This window comes from Ascaphus truei, chromosome 1 (genome assembly GCF_040206685.1).
Source record: "Ascaphus truei isolate aAscTru1 chromosome 1, aAscTru1.hap1, whole genome shotgun sequence".
NCBI classification, from domain to species: Eukaryota; Metazoa; Chordata; class Amphibia; order Anura; family Ascaphidae; genus Ascaphus; species Ascaphus truei.
In genome coordinates, this window is record NC_134483.1 from 532066008 (window position 1) to 532088017 (window position 22010).

At 43.9% G+C, this 22010-nt stretch overlaps 1 protein-coding gene across 6 annotated transcripts in view; it reads right to left on the reverse strand.

The window, feature by feature from the left end:
• Positions 1–429: 429 nt before the first annotated feature.
• Positions 430–22010, reverse strand: part of SLC4A11 (solute carrier family 4 member 11) — a 253507-nt gene continuing 231926 nt past the window's right edge. For all 6 annotated transcript variants that reach the window (XM_075572646.1, XM_075572644.1, XM_075572647.1 and 3 more), the window contains exons 16-20: positions 19134–19302; positions 17507–17680; positions 12977–13172; positions 5381–5550; positions 430–2839 (exon numbers count right to left, since the gene is read on the reverse strand). In XM_075572646.1, coding sequence (XP_075428761.1) covers positions 2776–2839; positions 5381–5550; positions 12977–13172; positions 17507–17680; positions 19134–19302 — 773 coding nt within the window. In that variant the 3' untranslated portion in view covers positions 430–2775. The remainder of the gene's footprint in view (positions 2840–5380; positions 5551–12976; positions 13173–17506; positions 17681–19133; positions 19303–22010) is intronic.

The following is a 22010-nucleotide window of genomic DNA, read 5'->3' on the forward strand; positions in this document are numbered from 1 at the left end:
CGTGACAATTGTCCTGGGTTTTGGGCTGTAACATAAAAGTTGTATTCAAAGATTTTCCCCTTTTCATATTTTTTTTGCACAAATCAGTGCTATATTTGTCACTCTTTTGTACTTTTCTTATGCAAGTCACATTATGTCTTGATGTAGGAGCTCCCTTGTATCTACTTTTTTTGTTAATTAAAGACATCCCGAAACCCTGGCATGTGGCTAGCCCTTGAGGACCGAATGTCAGAACCCCAGCTTTAGCCAATATGCCACGAAGCCGTCAACGCCTATGTGCTCGGGAGGTTTATAGCTCATTCAAATAAATGGAGCTAAAAAGGGAAGGCATTTGGAATAGGGGCCTTTTTAAAGACAGAGATCCCTGCCATGGGGCAGTCCGCATATTGACACAGAAGAATGTCTGGTCCTGTGTTACATTGTATACACTTTACGCCACAACACTTTGGATTTTGTTGTTTTAAGACATTGTTTATTCATATATTTTCTTCGGTGCTCTGTTCTCTTTGATTCCAGGCATCTCAAATATTTACAGAATAGAACCACTCAAGGCAAAGAACACTAGACTTAAAGCAACACATAGCATTCAGGACCCCCTCTGAAAATGAGCATGCTGGGTTTTTCTCTACACGTCTGACTTCCATAGTCTCTCTCATATTACATCACTCTCTCTCCCCTCTGCCCCCCACCCACCCACCCCCCAAACACACCTACACATCCACTTCCTCTAACCCAGTAAACACAAGTTAAGGGAATCATCATTGTAGTAACTATCCCACTTTGTGGTTAAAAGCAAAATGTTAGTCAGCATATGTTAAACACAGATATTGTGGAGTCAAATGTATATAGTGATACTTGGTATCCATATAAACAGCAGCATGCTCAAGGTCAGTGAGGAAAGGATTGTTTCTTCGCCCAAACATGAATTACCGTCCTTAAAAAAAAAATACCTTCACTGCAAACAAAATACAGAACAAAATGTAGACACAGGAAGAGTATACCTAGATGGTTATAACTGACCTCAAACTAACACAGTTAAGTATTTACAAAAATATCCTCTCTCAAAACAAAAAAAACCAGTACAACTTCAGCCATACATTGAAAACATCATGCAGAATTCACGTCAGATACTGGAGTATCTAGAGCCATTAGTGAAGGTACTTAAGAAATGGAGCGTGCTCCCCCATTATATTCCAGTATATTTAAAAAAAAAAAATTATGGGTTCTTGTGAAAACAAAGTCTGCACTTTGCAGGAAAAATACCTACGTTCAGCAACCAGGCTGAAACAACGTGAGCAATGCAACAACAAAAACAGGCCAACACAAAACGTATCTTTGGTGAGACAGCATGGACGACAGTCACCGGACCTCCTCTAGGTATTTTACAGAAGACTTTGGAAACAAAAATGATTCTTTGTTAAGGTCCCAAATAGATACTGCAATACATCTATGACAGACCATATAAGGTAAAGGTCGTCATGAAGAAGACCATTGTGTGGTCTTGAACATTAATTAACTAGAAAACGTAAGAAGAACTCCCATCAAAGATTCCCGGGGTTGGCCCCATAAATGGTACCAGATTCTATGAAAAATAATCCCGATAAAATGCAGCCTTTTTTTCTTTTCTATATCGGATGCATTTTGTGCAGACAGAACAACCCATTCAGCTAGGCTTGCTCTGAAGGAAGGTGCATATAAACTTATCCAGCAGTAGAGGGTCAAAGCTCTCAAGAGAAGCATCAAACAATGCCTTCATTTTAAAGGCTTCCAGTTTGTTTACAATATTCACACCCTTCTTGCCTTGATATTTGTTGGGCTAAAAGGAAGAGCATATGTCCATGTTACCATCGTTAAAGCTTGTCAGCTCTTTGGACTTCCAGTAAGGAGGTCATATATTAAATCCTAGTGTGACACCTTTCACTAGTGTTGTATAAACATTATACATAAATATGCATTTTAAATGCACCGTCAGACGTGTATGTATGGATGTTTGCGCGCGCGCGCACAAAAAGCAACACACATAAGCTTTAAAGTTGAAGAAGTGCTGGTATCTGAGTGAATTTGTGCATAATGCCAAAGTTCCTGCCGTGCAAATTCACAACTCAAATTTAAACGTTTTTGACTTATACCCAAAAAATAAAAAAAGGAACAAAATCAAACAAGTCTCAAATAGCTTAAATTCTATAGCTGCTCTAGAAGTAGCTACTATATATATACCTACATCTGAACACTTTTGGTTGATTTGTCAACATTGCCATATATAGGGATACATTAGTTGAAAGTCCACATTCTCAACAATAAATGGCGCTTCCAAAAAGGTCTCCTTCGGTTTCCCTGTACTCAGATCTGCCCGGGTCGAGCGGTATCCCTTTACAAAGTCATTTCAAAAGTATTGCAAGGCTCATAAGAGAAAAAATAAAAAAAATTAAAAAAAAACTTTTTTGGCCCCCTCATCGTTTTTGAAATCGTGGCAAGAAATGGTCGTAGTCCTAGTAAATCAACATTTGGTTCTTTTAAGATAGAAGGTACTTCTAAAAAGAAACCCTTTCTAATCCCAGAGGCAGCAGACAGGCATAGCATCTTTGGGGGCTTCCAGTTACCATCGTGAAAAGCTTGGCTGCCTCTGGGTTTTTAAAAGTCATCTCTGCTTTGGTCATTCATTACACTGTAAAGCTGTGACCATACAGATCCAGAGTCTCGTGTCAACAGGGCTCCAGTAATTCCCATCCTTCCAACCAAAACAAATCCGTACATTCCCAGGACAGTGAATCCATACTAGTGCTCAGCGTCCATGGCATCCAGATATTTTGATTCAATGATTTTGGGTAGTAGGTTGTATCTGTGGAGGAAAACAAGGAGATTATTTTTTTGGTACATTGCAAAAAGATGTTGGTATGTTGTATATCTTGGTATGTTACATGCAGATGTAGCTTGTAAGTGGAAACACTCTACAGGCATACCCCGGTTTAAGGACACTCACTTTAAGTACACTCGCAAGTAAGTACATATCGCTCAATAGGCAAACGGCAGCTCAAGCATGCGCCTGTCAGCACGTCTTGAACAGCAATACTGGCTCCCTACCTGTACCGAAGCTGTGCACAAGCGGAGAGACTATAGAGCCTGTTACACATGTGTTATTTACATCAGTTATGCACGTATATGACGATTGCAGTACAGTACATGCATCGATTAATGGGAAAAAGGTAGTGCTTCACTTTAAGTACATTTTCGCTTTACATACATGCTCCGGTCCCATTGCGTACGTTAATGCAGGGTGTGCCTGTACAGAATTGGAAAAGCAGCTGCATGCACTGTAGTGTTATATCTATAGTGTTATAATATACCAACTTATACGTTGATTTAAACATGTCATTTGGAGCAAAAACCGTAGGCACCTTGAAAAACTGGGTATAGACCGTCAGATAAATAATGTATGCATGCGTTTTGAATTAAAGGAAATATATGGCAATACAAATTGGATGTATGGCATCCTGTATGCTCCAAATGCTACCATCACCAAGAAAACACATTATTCTTTTTTGCCAAAAATCAAGTCAAGAGCATGCAAACAAGGAAATTAAAAAAAATAGAACAAAGTATCCAAATAGAGTTAAATAAAGGACTATTGATAACATTTCCTTAACTTAAAAGGAAGGGAAACAAAATACACAGATTCCAACAAGCTCTGAGAAACCCCAACCATTACCACATAATATATGTGGCTGCTTATGGGAGGGTAGTGGCCCCTCACCCCCAAGGTTTAAGCATACCCCACCCCACTTTCCAAGTTGGCAGGTTAGTTTCATTTTGCCAGGTTACGACAGATCCAATGCGATCATTCTTCCTGTAATTATCCAGGTAAATAAGAATTTTAACCCAGGGAGTGTTAGGACCTGCTACGGTCATGCCTTGTAAGTGGCAGCAGGCTTAAGACGCTTTGGCCAAAGGGTTAAACTAAATGACCCTTTTACAAGAGATATATAGGTATTGCACTGTGTATTTTTGTCACATTGGAAGTAGCTTTGGGCATCTTTGTTTGTTTTTTGTTGTATACTTTAAAGGAAGGGGAATTGTATAGCTGTAATCTGAGCTCATCCTTCTGAAAGCCAAGAGATTCCCAAGGCTACAGGATGATACAATATTGATGAGCATTATTGTGTGTGTGGATCAATAGGTTGTTCTACTGGAACATCTCCTGACCTCACCATCCACTAATTCACCTAAATCCTCTTTTATCGGACTCGGGGTAAACAGGCAGGGCAAACCTGTGACCTCTTCCACAACATACTTACATTGGTTTCCAACCCCTCCAAGATTAGGGTCTTATGAGCTGGGATTTACTGGTGTACATCTCCTCTAGACCAGGGGGGCTCAACTCCAATCCTCAAGCTCCCCCACCCAACAGATCAGGTTTTCAAGATATCCCAGCTTCAGCACGTTGCTCAATCAATCAGAGCTGAAGCAGGGATATCCTGAAAACCTGGCCTGTAGGGAAGGCTTGAGGACTGGAGATGAGCCCCCCTGCTCTAGACTGCCATCATTCACGAGCAGGGACCTCATTACCGCTCTGTATCCGCGTGTGCATATCCGTCCTCATATGTATGAAACTCTGTTTCCGTAATATACAGTACGTAACTCTATACCCCGTTGTGGTATATGTGGGCGCTTTACAAATGAACGATAATAATAATACATCTACATATCATCCCTTAGTGCCAAGTATGCATGCTATTTTGTATTTAGTTAGAGGGAATGAAGTCCCTCTGGCTTAGACGTGTGCAATATCTCTTAACCTTCTGGACTCACCTTATTCTCCCTCAAAAAGCAATGGGTTTAACCCACGTTGTCCTTGTTTAGAAGCTACCCCCTATTTACCCATGTCAACATTTTGCTCCTGTATACCCAGTCCCACTTCATGTCCTTGCCCTTCCTCTCCCACTGTAACCCAATAGGTTGGCGTCTTGTAAACGAACAATAAGAGCAAGGAGGAGAAACACTCGCCTATGAAGAGGGAACGCCTACTGTATTTAGATGTTCTTCTTTATTCATGTGCCGTAGGCAGAGAGACAGATGAAAACGTTGTGAATGGTACCAAGTCGCCAATGTACACAACCTCGCCAATAATCAGCAACCGCAAACATTTTGCCGCGACAAAAATGGATGGCAAATTCTGGTGAATAATGCACGCCGGGTTCTGGCAAACAGATTTTTGCTTAAATGTGGTTTCGCCAATTTTTTGGGGCTTCCTTTTTAACAAATGATGTGATTATTTTCAGAAAGCAAAAACGGTCATACGAGCAAATGACAGAGCACACTTTTTTAGGCAGGGGTTTATTAGGCTCAGTCACCTGCCGACACAAGAGTCACTTATATACCGTACCTGATGGGTATCATTCCTATCATGATGAGAGGAAAGATCATCTTCATGTAGGGCAGAGGCGACATTCCAAAACCACAGAGGATAACCAGCTGGAGAACCTGCAAGCCTGTGAAATAGTGGATTTTTCTTTGTGGGACTCTCCTGATGTAATGGGTCGGAGGATAAGCCGTCTGTGCAAAGAATAGAGTAGACTGTTAACCACACAGACTCCAAAACACAAACATTGCTCTTTATACAGTACAAAGGAGTACACATCCGTGAGAATAGGGAACCATGATAGTCGCTGTAATCAGCTGCCCCTAGACCATTAGTAAACTAATTATTATTGCACAGACTTCCTAATGACCATTGGTTTCAGTGGAGGATGGTTAGATTCTGATGGATGGGTTTCATCGGGTCAGGACCCTGCACTCATTAGCTCTTGTTGTATCTCATTAAAGAAACTTCATGGGCTACATACAGACGTGTCCTGCCCAATCTGCCCCATCCCTGATCTTAGACACAGAAGTCATGTGGGTACCTGCAGCTTTATGACACCTTGTGCAGACTTCATGCTAAGCCCTGGTAAGTTTATCCGTACAGGCAGCAAAGCCATTTATAAGGACTTTACAAGAAGGGGCAATAAAGGAAAAAAAAGGCTGTTCATTTATTTTTTTGCCCATATTTGTAGAGACCAAGCCCAGTGAAGATTTTAGGCACAAGCAGCAGAGCTTTCACAAAGTTGGTACATGTAGGGTAAACACACACACGCACACACACGCACACAAACACACACACGCACACACACGCACACGCACGCACACACACACACACACACACACACACACACACACACACACACACACACACTTTAAAGCATGTACAAGTTTTAAGAAAACCGTGGTTATGGGTTAAGGGGCTATTATAAGGAAAACACAATGGGACACATTGAACACTTAAGATCTCTGAGTAAATTATGCATGACATCTGCACACGCTATATACAATGTAACTCCAAATCCTTCTCCTCTACAGAAGGATCACCCCGATTGGCTACGAGTTACCATGGTGTTCTAACTCCTCACAGACGCTTTGAAGAAACTTCAGACAGCACTGTAGAAATACCCAGGGTACCGCTGAGTCACACGCAACAGCGTCATGACGACGTCCCCATGAAACTATCAGGAACCTATTTGCATCTTCTTGGCAGGCTTTTGTGTTGGAGTAACGCCAGATTGGACCAGCTAGAGGGAGGTGGGTGATCATTTTCTGGGTGTGCGGTTATTTGGACACTTTATAAGGGTCTGTTTTGTTTGTATCCCTGAAGAAGGTGCTAGTCACTGAAACGCTGGATGTTCTAGGACTGTGTTCAGTTATTAAAATGATCTTTTTGCATCTTTGTTTGGTGCGCTCGGCTACCCTCTTGCTGCGGATTTGATTAAACATCTATTTGATTTTGGATATGAAGTATTCCAGTGTTGACCCCTGTGACAGGGTGAAGTCAACCCCTATCAGTTATGCCTGGGAAACATATGTCTGAGTGCTTCATCCAGCACTCAGAAGGTTAACTCAGGAGGAAGCTAGGTAATCAGGAAGTAACCTGACACCTGATAGCCAGCAAGGTAGAAAAGGATCTTGTTACTGGCAGTAGCTGGCTGCCTTAGACCAGAGCACACTGCTATGCGAGCTGTTAGCCAGACGGATTCACAAAAGTCACTACTTCAACCAAAGTAAGAATTGTTCATCTGTTTTTCCTGACTGCTTAATACACTTATGGTTTGGTAATGGTTTAGCCAGCCAGCCTGCTAGATAGGCCTGGTGTGTTAGTCAGCTCTCCCAATGTGGAGCAGGTTTTGTTTTAGTTTGAAGGGACAGTGTACCCACATGTTATGATATGTTGTGGAGAAATAAAGCCACTGAACTTTTCATTATCCTGAAACTACACATGTGGAGTGTTCCCTGACCTCGGCTACAGGCCGTCCTGCCACAGGTGGTGTCAGAAGTGGGATGTCGGACGGCCCCTGTATCTGAAGGGCCACACACAAAAAAAAAAAATGGAGACAATTTTTTCTCAGTTCCTTGATCAACAGCTCCAGCTAGCAGAGAAGCAAGCTGAACATCAAGCTCAGCAAGTTCCTGGTACAAACTCCCGCAGAGACGCCCGTCCCAGGTCCGAGGCCATTGGAAAACCCAAGGGAGGCCACCACCCACAGTATTCCCCGAGAACCTGGACTCCCGTCTCCCATTCGGTGGAGAGGATACCACCACCAACCAGAAGGGAGGATCCCATCCAACAGCGGAGAGGTCCAAACACCGAACCCCGTCGAGAGCTTCCGCTGACGACCGAGTTTGCGGACTCCGGAGATGATGAGATGGACTGTTCATATGGCAGAACCACTGCCACAGCTTCTCTCCGAGGGGACCACAATCCGTGGTTAGTCCCAGCATCTCTGGAGGGGAAAATAGTCAAAGCTATGATGGACTCGGGATCTGGAAAAACCCTGATCCTAGAGGGCCTAATTCCAAGCAACAGACGTATCAAGGATCAAGAGGCTAGCCTGCTAGTTGGAGTTGCTCCCTGGCTACCTGCTCCTGTTCTACTTGGCCGAGACTGGCCCAACTTCGAAACATTGTTGGCCCCTACTCCTACGGAGCCTTCTTCTCTGGTACCGGAGAAGCCCGGAGACTTGTTTCCCTTTTCCCCAGAGATTTTCCCCCGTAGACATCACGTCCCAAAGACACAAACAGAGACGTGCGGAAAAAGAGGACTGGTTAAGAAAGGCTGGGACTCTTGGTAACATTAGTCAGCCCAAAGGACTGCAGGTCATGGCCGGAGATGACCAGGGTGGGGAACAGATAGATACGGGAATTTTGCCAGACCTGGATCTTCCTGACTTCCGTCAGAGGCAGAGGGAAGACCCAGCTCTGGCTAGACAATATGAGAAGGTGGTACAGGTCAACAACAAGATAATGCATGAACAAGGTGTAAGAGTGTTTCCACATTTTGAACTGTTGAATGACATCCTATATCGTGTGAATAAGGTTAAACAAACAGGGGAGGTCATTCGACAGATGCTAGTCCCTAAAGGGTTGATTAAAACAGTGTTCACTCTAGCCCATACTCTCCCATGGGGTGGTCATTTGGGCAGAGATAAGACCACGGACCGCATCTCGTCCCGGTTTTACTGGCCAGGCATGCATGGTGATATCATGAAACTATGTGAGACATGTCCTGAATGCCAGTTAACTAGCCAAAAAGGACAGAAGCCGGCTCCCTTGGTCCCTCTGCCCTTGGTAGCCGTCCCATTCGAGAGAATTGGGGTAGATCTGGTGGGACCTATAGAACCCTCTGCGAAGGGACATAAATTTATACTCGTTGTTGTAGATTATGCCACCAGATATCCTGAGGTCTTCCCTCTGAGATCAGCCACTGCTAAACAGGTTGCTCACAGGCTGTTAGAACTGTTCTCTAGGGTAGGACTTCCCCCAAGTAATGTTAACTGACCAGGGAACAAATTTCATGGCAAAGTTAATGCAGGATGTCCTGAAGTTATTGGAGGTAAAATCCGTCCGGACCTCAGTCTACCATCCTCAGACTGATGGATTGGTAGAGAGGTTTAACCGTACTTTAAAAACCATGCTTAGGAAGTTTGTGGACACTGAAAAGCGAGCTTGGGATGAACTTCTCCCTTTCCTGCGGTTTGCGGTACGAGAAGTTCCCCAATCATCTACAGGCTTCTCCCCGTTTGAGCTCCTATATGGACGCCAACCTCGGGGTATTCTCTACCTACTGAAGGAATCCTGGGAGGAGGAGCCCTCCCCCTCCAAGAATACCCTTCAGTATGTCATAGACCTTAGAAATCGCCTAGACATGATAGGTCGGTTTGCTAAGGAAAACTTCAAATCTGCTCAAGAACGTCAAGAAAGGCAGTATAACCAAAATGCTCGCTTGAGGGTCTTCCAACCTGGGGACCAAGTGATGCTACTACTACCGACATCAGAGAGTAAACTCCTTGCGAAGTGGCAGGGTCCTTTCCAAGTTCTCCGCCGCACCGGGGAGGTGAACTATGAGATCTCTCAACCAGGGTCCAGGAAGGGTAAACAAATCTACCACGTAAACCTCCTGAAACCCTGGAAACCGATGAGATCGCTGTTCATCCACCCTCGGGAAGGAGAGACGGATTTGGGTCCACAGCTTCCAAAGTGTAGTACGTACAATGACCATCAGGTTCCCATGGGAGGGCAGTTAACAACGGAACAAAGGTCAGACCTACTAGAATTATGTGACCAGTTCCCAGATGTTTTTTCTGAGCTGCCAGGGCAGACTGATTTAGTGTCCCATAGGATTGAGACAGAACCTGGCGTAAAAGTACGGTCCCGTCCCTATAGATTGCCAGAGGGCCGAAAAGACCTGGTAGAGAGGGAGATAATAGACATATTGGAATTGGGCGTGATCGAGGAGTCCCACAGCGAATGGTGTAGTCCTATAGTGTTGGTCCCTAAACCAGATGGGAAGGTGAGGTTTTGCGTGGATCTGCAAAAGGTAAATGCTGTATCCAGATTCGATGCATACCCAATGCCTAGGGTGGATGAATTGCTTGACTCTCTTGGTAAAGCAGAGTATATCTCCACCCTAGATCTCACGAAAGGATATTGGCAGATACCTCTAGCGGAAGAATCCAAATGCAAAACTGCCTTCGCCACCCCTCTCGGTTTATACCAATTCGTCACTATGCCATTTGGGTTACATGGGGCTCCAGCCACGTTCCAAAGGTTAATGGACAAGGTACTACGACCCCATAGGACATATGCCGCGGCCTACTTGGATGACATTGTCATCTATAGCAGACACTGGCAGTCTCATATAAAAAGGTTAAGGGCAGTCCTAACGTCCTTAAGAGAAGCAGGGCTCACTGCAAATCCAAAAAAATGTGCCCTGTGTAAATCCACTACAAAATACTTGGGCTATGCCGTTGGGGGAGGGATAGTAAGGCCACTAGCTAGCAAGGTGGCCGCCATAAAGGAAGTCCCCACCCCACAGACAAAGACACAGGTCCGCTCCCTTTTGGGGTTAGCAGGGTATTACAGGCGGTTTATCCCCAATTTTTCAGACATTTCTGCACCCCTAACAGATCTGACAAAAAAGAGTGTCCCGACCCAAGTTAAATGGTTTTGGGAGTGCCAAAACGCCTTTGACATGCTAAATTAGTGCCTGTCAGAGGGCCCCGCTCTTCGGAGCCCAGATTTTAAAGAGCCCTTCATCATCCAGACGGATGCCTCAGAGGTAGGACTGGGAGCAGTGCTGTCCCAGCAATTTGATGGTTTTGAACACCCCATACTGTTCATCAGCCGGAAGCTGTTCCCAAGGGAAGTGAGGTATTCCATCATTGAGAAGGAGTGCCTCGCTGTAAAATGGGCAATTGAGGCCTTGAGACATTATGTCGCCAGAGTACACTTCACCCTGGTCACTGACCATGCGCCCTTGAAGTGGTTAAACACCATGAAGGACACAAACTCAAGGTTGACCAGGTGGTATATGGCCCTCCAACCCTTCTCTTTTGATATACAGCATAGACCTGGAAAGGACCATGGAAATGCTGATTTTTTGTCAAGAGAAGGAGTGGAGGGTCGGGCTTCAGCCGTGTGGGACCCTAGCCACACACAAACAGGGGAGGTATGTGACAGGGTTAAGTCAACCCCTATCAGGTATGCCTGGGAAACATATGTCTGAGTGCTGCATCCAGCACTCAGAAGGTTAACTCAGAAGGTTAAATCAGGAGGTAACCTGACACCTGATAGCCAGCAAGGTAGAAAAGGATCTTGTTACTGGCAGTAGCTGGCTGCCTTAGACCAGAGCACACTGCTATGCGAGCTGTTAGCCAGACGGATTCACAAAAGTCACTACTTCAACCAAAGTAAGAATTGTTCATCTGTTTTTCCTGAATGCTTAATACACTTATGGTTTGGTAATGGTTTAGCCAGCCAGCCTGCTAGATAGGCCTAGTGTGTTAGTCAGCTCTCCCAATGTGGAGCAGGTTGTTTTGGTTTGAAGGGACAGTGTACCCACATGTTATGTTATGTTGTGGAGAAATAAAGCCACTGAACGTTTTCATTATCCTGAAACTACACGTGTGGAGTGTTCCCTGACCTCGGCTACAGGCCGTCCTGCCACAACCCCTCTGACATTTCATCTGGATTATGGTGATGACAGAAAACAATGGCGAAAAGCCAGATACCGAAACAGAATGTAACAATAAGAATTGAAATCACTCTAAAAAAGGAATATGTTCACTGAGTAACGCAATTCCATTCCCCAAGTACAGTAACTGCACATACAAATCAACACTCAAAGATGCCATCCAGTCTACACAGTCACTGTGCTGTGGTCATCACTCCAGGAGCCCTCGGGTACCAGAGATTTAAAGAATGCAACGCTTGTTCCTTCTGGAAACATTAAGAGACCTCCATCAACTGACATGTACGAGCTAAGCAGTAATAGACTTGTGGATCAAAGATGCAATTCCGAGTACAATAGGACAGCAGGCAGCCTTGCAGGGGCTGATTGAACCTGCCTCGTGGAACATTTTGTCCTAATCCTAATTGGGCTGGGCTTAATCCCAATTAATTTGTCCTGTCATAGTAGGGACGTGTATGAATATGTACGAAACTACAGAAGCAATGCATTCCTTTAGTGGATCTCCTGTTTCAGACCACTCACAAAAAGAAGTGGTCATAATATAGCATTGTTGGCATTAAACACGCGCTATTGTGTGCGCATAGTTTCAGAAACGGCAAGTTAATTGTCGGTTACTTGGTTTCGCAGCCGTTTTTAATCCAGACACATGGACTATTCAAATCATTTGTTTAATCGGATATGGATACTGAAGCAGGATATGGAGTGCGTGTGTCTACACACAGGCTCATTGTAGAAGTAGATCACATTGTAGAAGTGTATTGAGCGATGCACTGGCGTTTTCACTTGCTTTAGATTCTGATTTAAGTAGAGTTTTACAGGCCATGTAAACAGAGATGCTGCACGTGAGGCTGCACGTGAGGCTGCACGTGAGGCTGTTCCAGGAGCAACACAAGCCCTTTATCTTCATTTTTTTTTAATACCAGTTTCAAGCAGGGGGTCTCCGGAGCTGAACTCCATTCATTTCAGCTCTGGGGACTCCCTGCTTCCAGAGATACGTATCTCCTAAGAGGGTGTCTGTATGTCTGCAGTTTAAAGCTCCCCTGTCACATGGGCCAATAGGAAGCCGCACCGGATGATGTCGCGGCTTCCAATTGGCCCGCAGGAGCGGGAGCTTTGAGAAGCAGACATATAGTGAACCCTGGAGCAGCTACCGTCACCCACTACAGGAGGTAAGAATCTCCAGAAAACAGGAGGTCCCCGGGATGAAATGAATGGGGTTCATCTCCAGAGACCCCCTGCTTTAATCCTGCATTGAAAAATGTAAAAGCTTGGATTGCCTCTCTAATGCAATATTAACTAGGCTTTGGTGGGTTATTACCACAGCTTCAAAAAACACAAATTTCCTGGGGAAACCAAATCTAACAAACTATATACCTGTGTGCACATCCTGAGCACGGACCACCAGAACATCAACATACATACCTGCTCTTTCAACAGGAGGGCCACCCTCTCAAAGAGCTGGCTGCCGTCAATAGAGGTCAGGGCGATAAACAGGAAGAGGCCATACAGGACAGGCTTCGGAATCCACTGCAATGGGAAAGGCAGGAGGAAGAGGGAGAGGCCCACCAGGATATTGGCTACCAGTGATGTCAGACGGGTCTCCTTCACACTCACAATCCTAGGGGAGAGATAAACAGCAGACCGTCAAAAAAAAAAAAAAAAAAAAGAGGTTTACTGGATCAAAAGGGAAAGTCAAATTGCTTAGAAAAAAACTAAAATAGTTTCCCATTCACAAAAAAACAAAGTTTACAAATCAGGGAAGTCCACTTTCCATGTCTAAGGCAGACTTGCTGCGGATTGTACCTCTTTGTAGTGGACCAACATGAGAGTTCTTCAGGAGATCGAGATGCCCACAAGCCTTCCAGACCTCACAAGTGTCTCCTGCATTGCGGTGAACGCTCTAGCTCAGGAGTGGCCAACTCCAGTCCTCAGGCGGCGGCACCAAGGTGGTCAGGTTTACCGGATATCCCTGCTCCGGGAAAAGGTGGTGCCGTCATTATGACTGAGCCACCTGTGCTGAAGCAGGGAGATCCTGAAAACTTGACTTGTAGGTGTGCCCTTGAGGACTGGAGTTGGTCACCCCTAGTCTTGCTGGTCCAGTTAAAAAGGTAGAGTAGCGCAAACTGTCGAATGCAGCTACTACCGCAATATCATTGCTTCTGTATGAGTGGTAACATTTGTAATATTCAATACAGACAACAAAAACACTCGATGGTCTAGTCACATGACCAGTTATACATGTAGTGAGCGAGGAGATACCATGACTATGGTCTAGTCACATGACCAGTTATACATGTAGTGAGCGAGGAGATATAAATGAGCTTTTTCCCTTCTTGAACAAGGATATCTCGGAGTATTCATCGAGGTTCGCCATCGTGTGGTAGTGTATACAAACTGGTTTTACTTATTTTCTCGGACCATACACGGTGAAAGTCTCCAGTACATTAAACCTCTATGTCATTGGGATTTTGGAACGGCTGCATTAGATTCTCGTAGTAATGCAAGAGCCATTTATGGGCAATAGAGAGCACGATGCTCTATATACACTGACCGGAGCTATTCCACAAGACACCTTCCAGCACGGGAAAAAACACTACCATCATTAACTTGAGTTGGCCAGAAAACATCTTCTGGCGCTGGAAACGTGTGGTATATAGCACCACTTCGTAAACATGGGCTTGAATACTGTTCAATATCTTTTATTGTACTTTTTGCAGCTGACGGTACAAGCCTCGATGTGCAGAACTATTAACCAGGTCTCAAATTATATACCACTTCTAACTGCTCAGATAACACATTCTCCAAATGCTTTAAGCATTCACACCGTCAATATACTGTATATTGGTAAGTGTGAGCCCAAGCTTTTAAAGAACGAAGCCAGCAACCTATTCAGAGATAGCTTCTACTTTTTTTTTTTTTTTTTTTTACTGCATCTTGTCCCTAGTTGCCTGCTCTGCACTGTACAGATGGATGTAGGCTGCAGATACACACACACACATATATATACATATATATAATTATAATAATGGTTTGTTCTTGTATAGCGCTGCTAGTTTAACGCAGCGCTTTACAGAGACATTTAGTGGCCTTTTCAATGCCAGAGAGCTAGCGCCACACATTTTACAGAAAAGCCAGGAGTAAAGACACTGGAGGAACTCACACTCAAATATGGGATCAGAGTTGTAGAGGATGTAGATAGAGCACAGCCAGGGAAATCCTGCTTCTGGTATCCAAAGAAGGGAAAAAAATAGCCAGGCACTACCAAACTAAATAAATGATCGACTTGATAAAGTGCTGTTGCATGAAACGCGTAGGTGCGTTCATGTAGTCCGTTTTTTATTGTTTTTCTAGCATGCAATAAATTGATCATTTATTTAGTTTGGAGTTGCCTGGCTATTTTTTCCCTTCTTTGGATACCAGAAGCAGGATTTCCCTGGCTGTGCTCTATCTACATCCTCTACAACTCTGAATCTACACCTGGATGGACTGCACGCCACAGACGATGGGAGTGTCCCTTGGAGTGTACAGGTAAAGAGCCGCAGTGCGTTAAGATATATCCTGTACACAACGGACATTATTATACACATATCTACATTCTGGTTGGGTGTTTATTGAAGTGTCAAGTGATGTGGGTGTCATGTGGACTCCACTAGACACTTATCCCTTCCAGTTTAATTGTATTATTATACTGTGGACACTCCATCTTCACCTGGATACTCATTCACACATTTCTACAGACGGAACCAGGTCTGATTGTTGAGCACTACACTCACTCTACCATTGAAATATGGGATCAGCATGATAAAGTTAAGGACAATTTATTGTTTTTACACAACTAAGTGACTAAGAGTCTGTACCTTTAACCCTTTGCTACTGGAGGGGTCAGCAATGCAAAGTCAGAGCGTTACCCATAACGCTCCAAGGATGCAGACTGTGGCATTACCACATGCAATCTTCCATTCACAACTACAATGCCCCGATCGGCACTACTGACGCTTAAGGAATAACCCCCATATTCTTTAGATCCTATGTTGCGACTCTCGTGTGCAAGCATTTGTTTCCAGCAAAGAAAAGGTTATAGATTTAAAAACAAGGCGCTACCTGAACTAAAGGCCCAGCCAATCGACTCTGCATCCCACATACCACAGAACACAAAGTGGTGTCAGGTTAAAGCTCAGTCTCCTGTTTCTCTCAGCAAACTAGTCCTTTTAATCGACGTGCAATGATCTTTTATTCTGTAACAAATTATACTGCTTTCTATTGTTACACAGCTCCACTTATGAACAAGGTACATTGATCCAGTACCATTACTGCTCTGGTTAATATTAAGACGAACCCCATACAATGCATATCTAGACAATGGATGATGTGTTACAGAAAAGGGCCTTGCCAAGACGCATGACAATCCATTGCGCAACTGGAAGGACAAAAGAGTTAAGATGAAGGCTTTATATAAGAATGTGGTCATGAAACTGTATTAAGATCAGCTTCCCGGGAGGATACATTAGGCACAGTGTGTGTGTCTGTCTGTCTAAAAATCTAAACCAGAACAGCACCGCTGGAGCCTTCCCTTACACGGTGTCCCTTCTGCCAGCCTAATGTCCTCAAACACTTTCCAACACAGCCGTAGGGGAGAGGGTCCTGGTGTTTACTAGTGTGGCATAGACTAGAGCTGCAAGAACATCACCACCAATGAACATGACATAGGTCACACTGCTCAGCCATCTTTAAAAATCGGATCCCTCTTAGTCTACGGCCCGAGTGTTGACTGCTGCACGCCGTCCTGGTGTCGCGTGCACAGCTAAAAGCCGCAATCTGTGGTCTGTAGGGAGCGATGGGAGACGTGGACAAAACAGGGGGGGGGGGGGGAGGGTGTCCATTGGTCTATACTACCTGCGCTCCTATTGGTCCAAACTGTCTGCCCTGCCATTGGCTCCCCGGACACCACGTGTAAAATTCTTGTCTTCCCTGCTGGCTGACGCGCCATGGCGCTTACTGAGTGCCCACAACAGGAAGCACTGGGGCATGCCTGATAAGGCGTGTATCTGGTGTGCGCCGCGCACGCCGTGACCACTGGGGAACCGGCCATAGGTTTTCCGTGGCTGGAACTATAAAAGGGATACTCTGCATCACTGTGCAGCGTTGGATGCTGCGCTTGAGATGATATGGGAACTTACATTGGTCTCTCCCAAACACAATATGCAATGCCAGAGGGCAGTGAATGAGTTAAATAAGTCCAACTAGTCTTGGCCAACTAAAGGTGCTACATGTAACTATTCTCAAAGTGTCAACGTGTGGAGTTATATAATGACATGAGAAGAATGCCGGAACGCCGATGTTTCAGTGCAGCAGAGAGGAGTGATTGGGCCTGGAAAAGGGATGTCTCTGATCTTCTCTGCATGCTGACAACCTGCTGACTGCCGGCAAGCGCAGAAAATCAAAGGCAGGAACCACCATTGTTACAGAGTGTGATTTATTACAGAAATAATAGCGACACCATGTCAACATGCCGAATCCCTGGAGTGATTTCGCTTGTTTAAACACGTTCAAAATCTCTTTTTACAATAGTTTTAATGACCGTTTTTTTTTGGTTTTTTTTTCACCTGCAACATTCTTCTCTTCACCAAAATGTCTCTACTTCCAACAAGTAGTATGCTGGCGATATCGTAGGTTTAGGGAAAAATAGGACATGAATTTGGTGGGTTCAAAATTCTGTGTTTATATCGTTATTTAAATGAATTAGTTGAGTAGTATTAAGAGCAGGGATGCTCAACTCCAGTCCTCAAGGGCCACCAACAGGTCAAGTTTTCAGGCTATCCCTGCTTCAGCACAGGTGGCTCAGCCAAAGACTGCACCACCTGTGCTGAAGCAGGGATATCCTGACCTGTTGGGGGGGGGGGGGCATCTTGAGGACTGGAGTTGAGCACCCCTGTATTAGATCATCTTACTTACGTCTCGTAAATGTGTCCGTGCTCCACCCTCTCCTCCACGTTGGCCAGTGCTCGGACATGCATGGGCGAGTGCGGGAAGGCCGCGTGTATCCACGGCATCCCGAAGACAGACAGCCCGGTGTTAATCAGGGCCACGAGCAGGAGGTCCCAGTGATACGCGGTGCCTTTCACCAATCTGAAATGAAAAGGAATAACATAATCGCGTACGGAGAAAAACAAACTGAAGAGGTCCTAAAAAAGGCTGCGCATTTCTCCGTACATTGAGGTTCAAAAACCTGACAACCCATAATCACAGTGCTTCCACTGCAGCAAAGGGTTCTGGGTAATGACATGCAAATGAGCACTCCCAGTGCGTCACTTTTTGCTTCTTTTCTCCTTCAGCATGGATCCCTCTCCGTATTATTGTACAGTGTTCCAGTTAATGGGTGACGATGGGGAATGGCAACGTCCATTGAGCACGGTAGTGTTTTTCCTGCACTCCTTTTCATTAAACATTTTCATTCTTCCTCTAACTATAGAGGTAAATAAGAATTTTAATCAGTTAGTGTTAGGACCTGCTAATGGTCATGCCTTGAAGTGGCTTGCTGGCTTATAATGCTTTGGCCAAAGGGTTTAACTAAATTACCCTTTTTTCAAGAGATATATAGGTATTTCACTGCATATTTTTGTCATATTGGATGTAGCTTTGGGCTTCTTGTTTTTTGTTGTATAGTATACTTCTTTTCATTACTCATTTAACAAATGTTTCACCTACTTTTCTAATATGGAGGCAATGTAATTTTGTTCTTTTCCCCCCCAAAACTAAAAAAATAAATAAATGAAAGATCTTGTGATTGCTACATTATAACACAGACAATTAAATGTTGCTGTACAAAGGTGTTATTGACATGTGACCGTGTTAACAACAACAAAAAAAGCGGAACATAACAAATCATTATAGATATACATAATGAAAAGGGGATGAGGTCCTTGCGACACACACACACACACACACACACACACACACACACACAGATTAGTTTACATTATGTAGAATACAAAACATGGCGCTACGAGTTAAAAAAAGTTTCCTTTTACATTCGCGCTTTTATGTGCTTGCTATATTATGCCTATTTTATGAAGCACTTTTATACACGTTTGCACAAAATAATAATAAAGCATGAGAATATAGAAACATTATTTTTTTTTTTAAAACAACAAAAACCATGCTGAATATAAAATAATAACAGTGCTTCAGTTTTATGAAAGTGTAAGTTTTTTCCCCTTTCTTTCCCAGTCCTCAAAATGCCAGAGGGGCTCGCGCCTCACTGCACAGGACAGGATCTAACACAATTTTACTATCCAGACCCCCTTTCCCCCCAACATCGAAGGCATAGAGCGACAGGTGGTTCTTTGGCTGGCATTGCAATATATAGACATATTGCCACCCATAGAAGAGCACCCCTACGTAAAGGGGACACCTTGTGCTATAGAAAGACAACATGTGGCCCATTGACTGAGGAATGAGGTGTCTCATGGAATAGCACCACTAACTGAACACGGCCCCAGCATGAAGAGAAGGAAGTTACAGACCAGATGTAGGAAAGTACTGGGAGGTTCTTTCCCAAAGAGTAGGTGGCCCGCGTTACCTGTTCTCTGGTGCATTTGTGAGCGACGCTACGATGTTCTGCTCTATGAAGAAAAGCATGGACAGAAGAAACCCCAGGCCCATGGCGCTCGTTATGGAGCCCATAGATAGAGAGCCAATGGGCGCCAGCACAAACAAACTCTCCGTCTTAATATAGTTAAACTTGGCAACTGCAAGACAAAAATAAAGCAGAACGGTTAGGAAGGAAAAAGAATACAAAATACAAAGTGTTCCGGAGTCCTTTCTATTGGTGTTTCCCCCCCCCGAAAAATACTATGAAAAATGCTAGTGTTAATGCAATTAACAGACACCAGACACCATTTTGGAAGGTGTATGATATATTTAAGCTATAGTAAAAGAATTTTTTTTTTTAAATAAGTTGAAATATAGGTATTTTGTAATGGTTATGAAGCAGGGGTTCGCAAGGCTGAACCGCGTTCATTTAAGCTCCGGGGATCACCTGCGCCTCCGAAAAACTTGCGGTACCTCTGAAGATGCTGCTGGTTACTTCCTGGTTTTTAGCGGCACACTGCCAATAGGGAGCTGCGACGGATGACATTGCGGCTTCCTATTGGCCTGCATGCCATGGGGGGGGGGAGGGAGGGATTTCAAACCTCCATTTTGTTTTCCCAGCACGAGGTTCAGGTTGTGCCCGAAGCTGATATTTTTAAGGTTCAGCTCTGGAGACCCATATTAAAAATAAAATAGGGTAACATTATAGAGCTTTCTCCAACTTTCCAGTAATCAGTGGTCACGGTATAATGGTACAGTAATGCCACTTCTAATCATGAAATACTGCTGGCATAGCATTGTGTGTTAGAAGTAAATATGTTTCTATATTGATATCCAAAATACCAATACAGCCCCACGTGTGTATGTGTGTATATGTATATGTGTGTATATGTATGTGTGTATGTGTGTATGTGTGTATGTTTGTATATGTATGTGTGTATGTGTGTATATGTATATTTGTGTATGTGTGTATATGTATATGTGTGTATATGTATGTGTGTATGTGTGTATATGTATATGTGTGTATGTGTGTGTATATGTATATGTGTGTGTGTGTGTGCCTTTATTTATATAGCGCCATATATGTACACAGCGCGTCACAGCAGTAATACACGTGGCATAATCATATAACACATAATGGGAATAAGAGCTTGAGACATAAAAGTAACATTAGGAAAAAGGAGTCCCTGCCCGAAGAGCTTACAATCTAATTGGTAGGTAGGGAGAACGTACAGAGACAGTAGGAGGGCGTTCTGGTAAGTGCGTCTGCAGGGGGCCAAGGTCGATGTACGAGGTGTATAGTATCAGCCATTGAGTTACACATATGCTTCGATAAGGAGGTGGGTTTTAAGATGGTCTTAAACATGGATAGGGTGCTAGTCGTACATTGAGGGAAGGACATTCCAGAGGTGCGGGGCAGTCGGTGAGAAAGGTTTTAAGCGGGAGAGGGCTTTAGATACAAAAGGGGCAGACAGAAGACATTCTTGAGCAGAACGCAAGAGTCAGGATGGTGCATAGCGAGAAATTAGGGCTGAGATGTAAGAAGGGGCAGAAGAGTGTATAGCCTTAAAAGTGAGGCGAATTTTGTGTATATTACGGGATATTATAGGAAGCCAGGAGAGGGATTTCAGCAGGAGAAATGCGGAGACAGATTTAGGAGAGTAAAGTGAGTCTGGCAGCAGCGTTTAGGATAGATTGTAGAGGAGACAGGTGAGAGGCAGGAAGGCCAGACAGCAGGAGGTTAAAATATTCGAGACGTGAGAGAATGAGGTTCTGTGTCAGAGTTTTAGCAGTAAAGCGACAGAGGAAAGGGTGGATATTTGCAACGTTATGGAGGAAAAAATTACAGGTTTTAGCTACATTGTGAATGTGAGAGGAGAATGAGAGGGGGAGGAGTCAAATTTGAACCTAGGCAGCGTACTTGTGATACTGGGTGTATGATAGCGCTGCCAACAGTAATGTAGAAAGGGGCAGTAGGGCCAGGCTTGGGAGGAAGTATGAGGAGATCTGTCTTTGAGTCGGTGCAGGGCCATCCAGGATGATATCATGCAGAGACAAACAGAGACTTTGCTCTGCACAGCAGGTGTAAGGTCAATGAGCATGTTTTCTCACCTGCAAGTCAAAGTTGCTGTAAACTGACAATCAAAGAGCAAAAAAAAAACAAAAACACACAACTCTTATTTGACAGCCATAAATTGCCATTCAACATCACGGACGTCACGACCGTCCAAATTCCTGGCTGCCCCGATTGTCTTTTCCTGGGGTGGAAATGATGCTCCATTTTGCCAATTGATTCAATTCCTACATCCCATTGTGTCACCCATGATGGACAATGACACACTCCAAATGTGGAAAATAAACCCCAATAACAGAAATGCAGAGTCTCCGTTTAACGTCCAAACATCTGCAGTGTTAGCGACAAATTATCTTCCTGTTTTTTTGGTGAGAACAATAAAAAGGGCAATTTTGAGGAATTCTATTTTTTTTTTTTTTAACCAGGGTCTTATATTTTCCCATGAAGTGACACAGCAAATAATGAGAAAACAGAATTATGCTGATAGGAGTACATATTTCAGAATGAAATGGACATTATATTTTTACATAAACTTTTAAAAGCGGGATGAGACAGAAAAATATAACCCGTTTATCCTGTCCGTTATAATACATTTTCGGCAACCACTTTTCTAGATTATTTGTCTATGGCACAGGAATGTGTTTGAAGGTTATTAATAATGTTTGGAATTGTATCGTTTTGTGTTTTCCAATCACTGCCAATCTCGTACATATAAATAATAATGGAAAAGGGATGGGAGGTCCTTGAGACACACACACACACATTTACATTCTGTAGAATACAAAACATGGC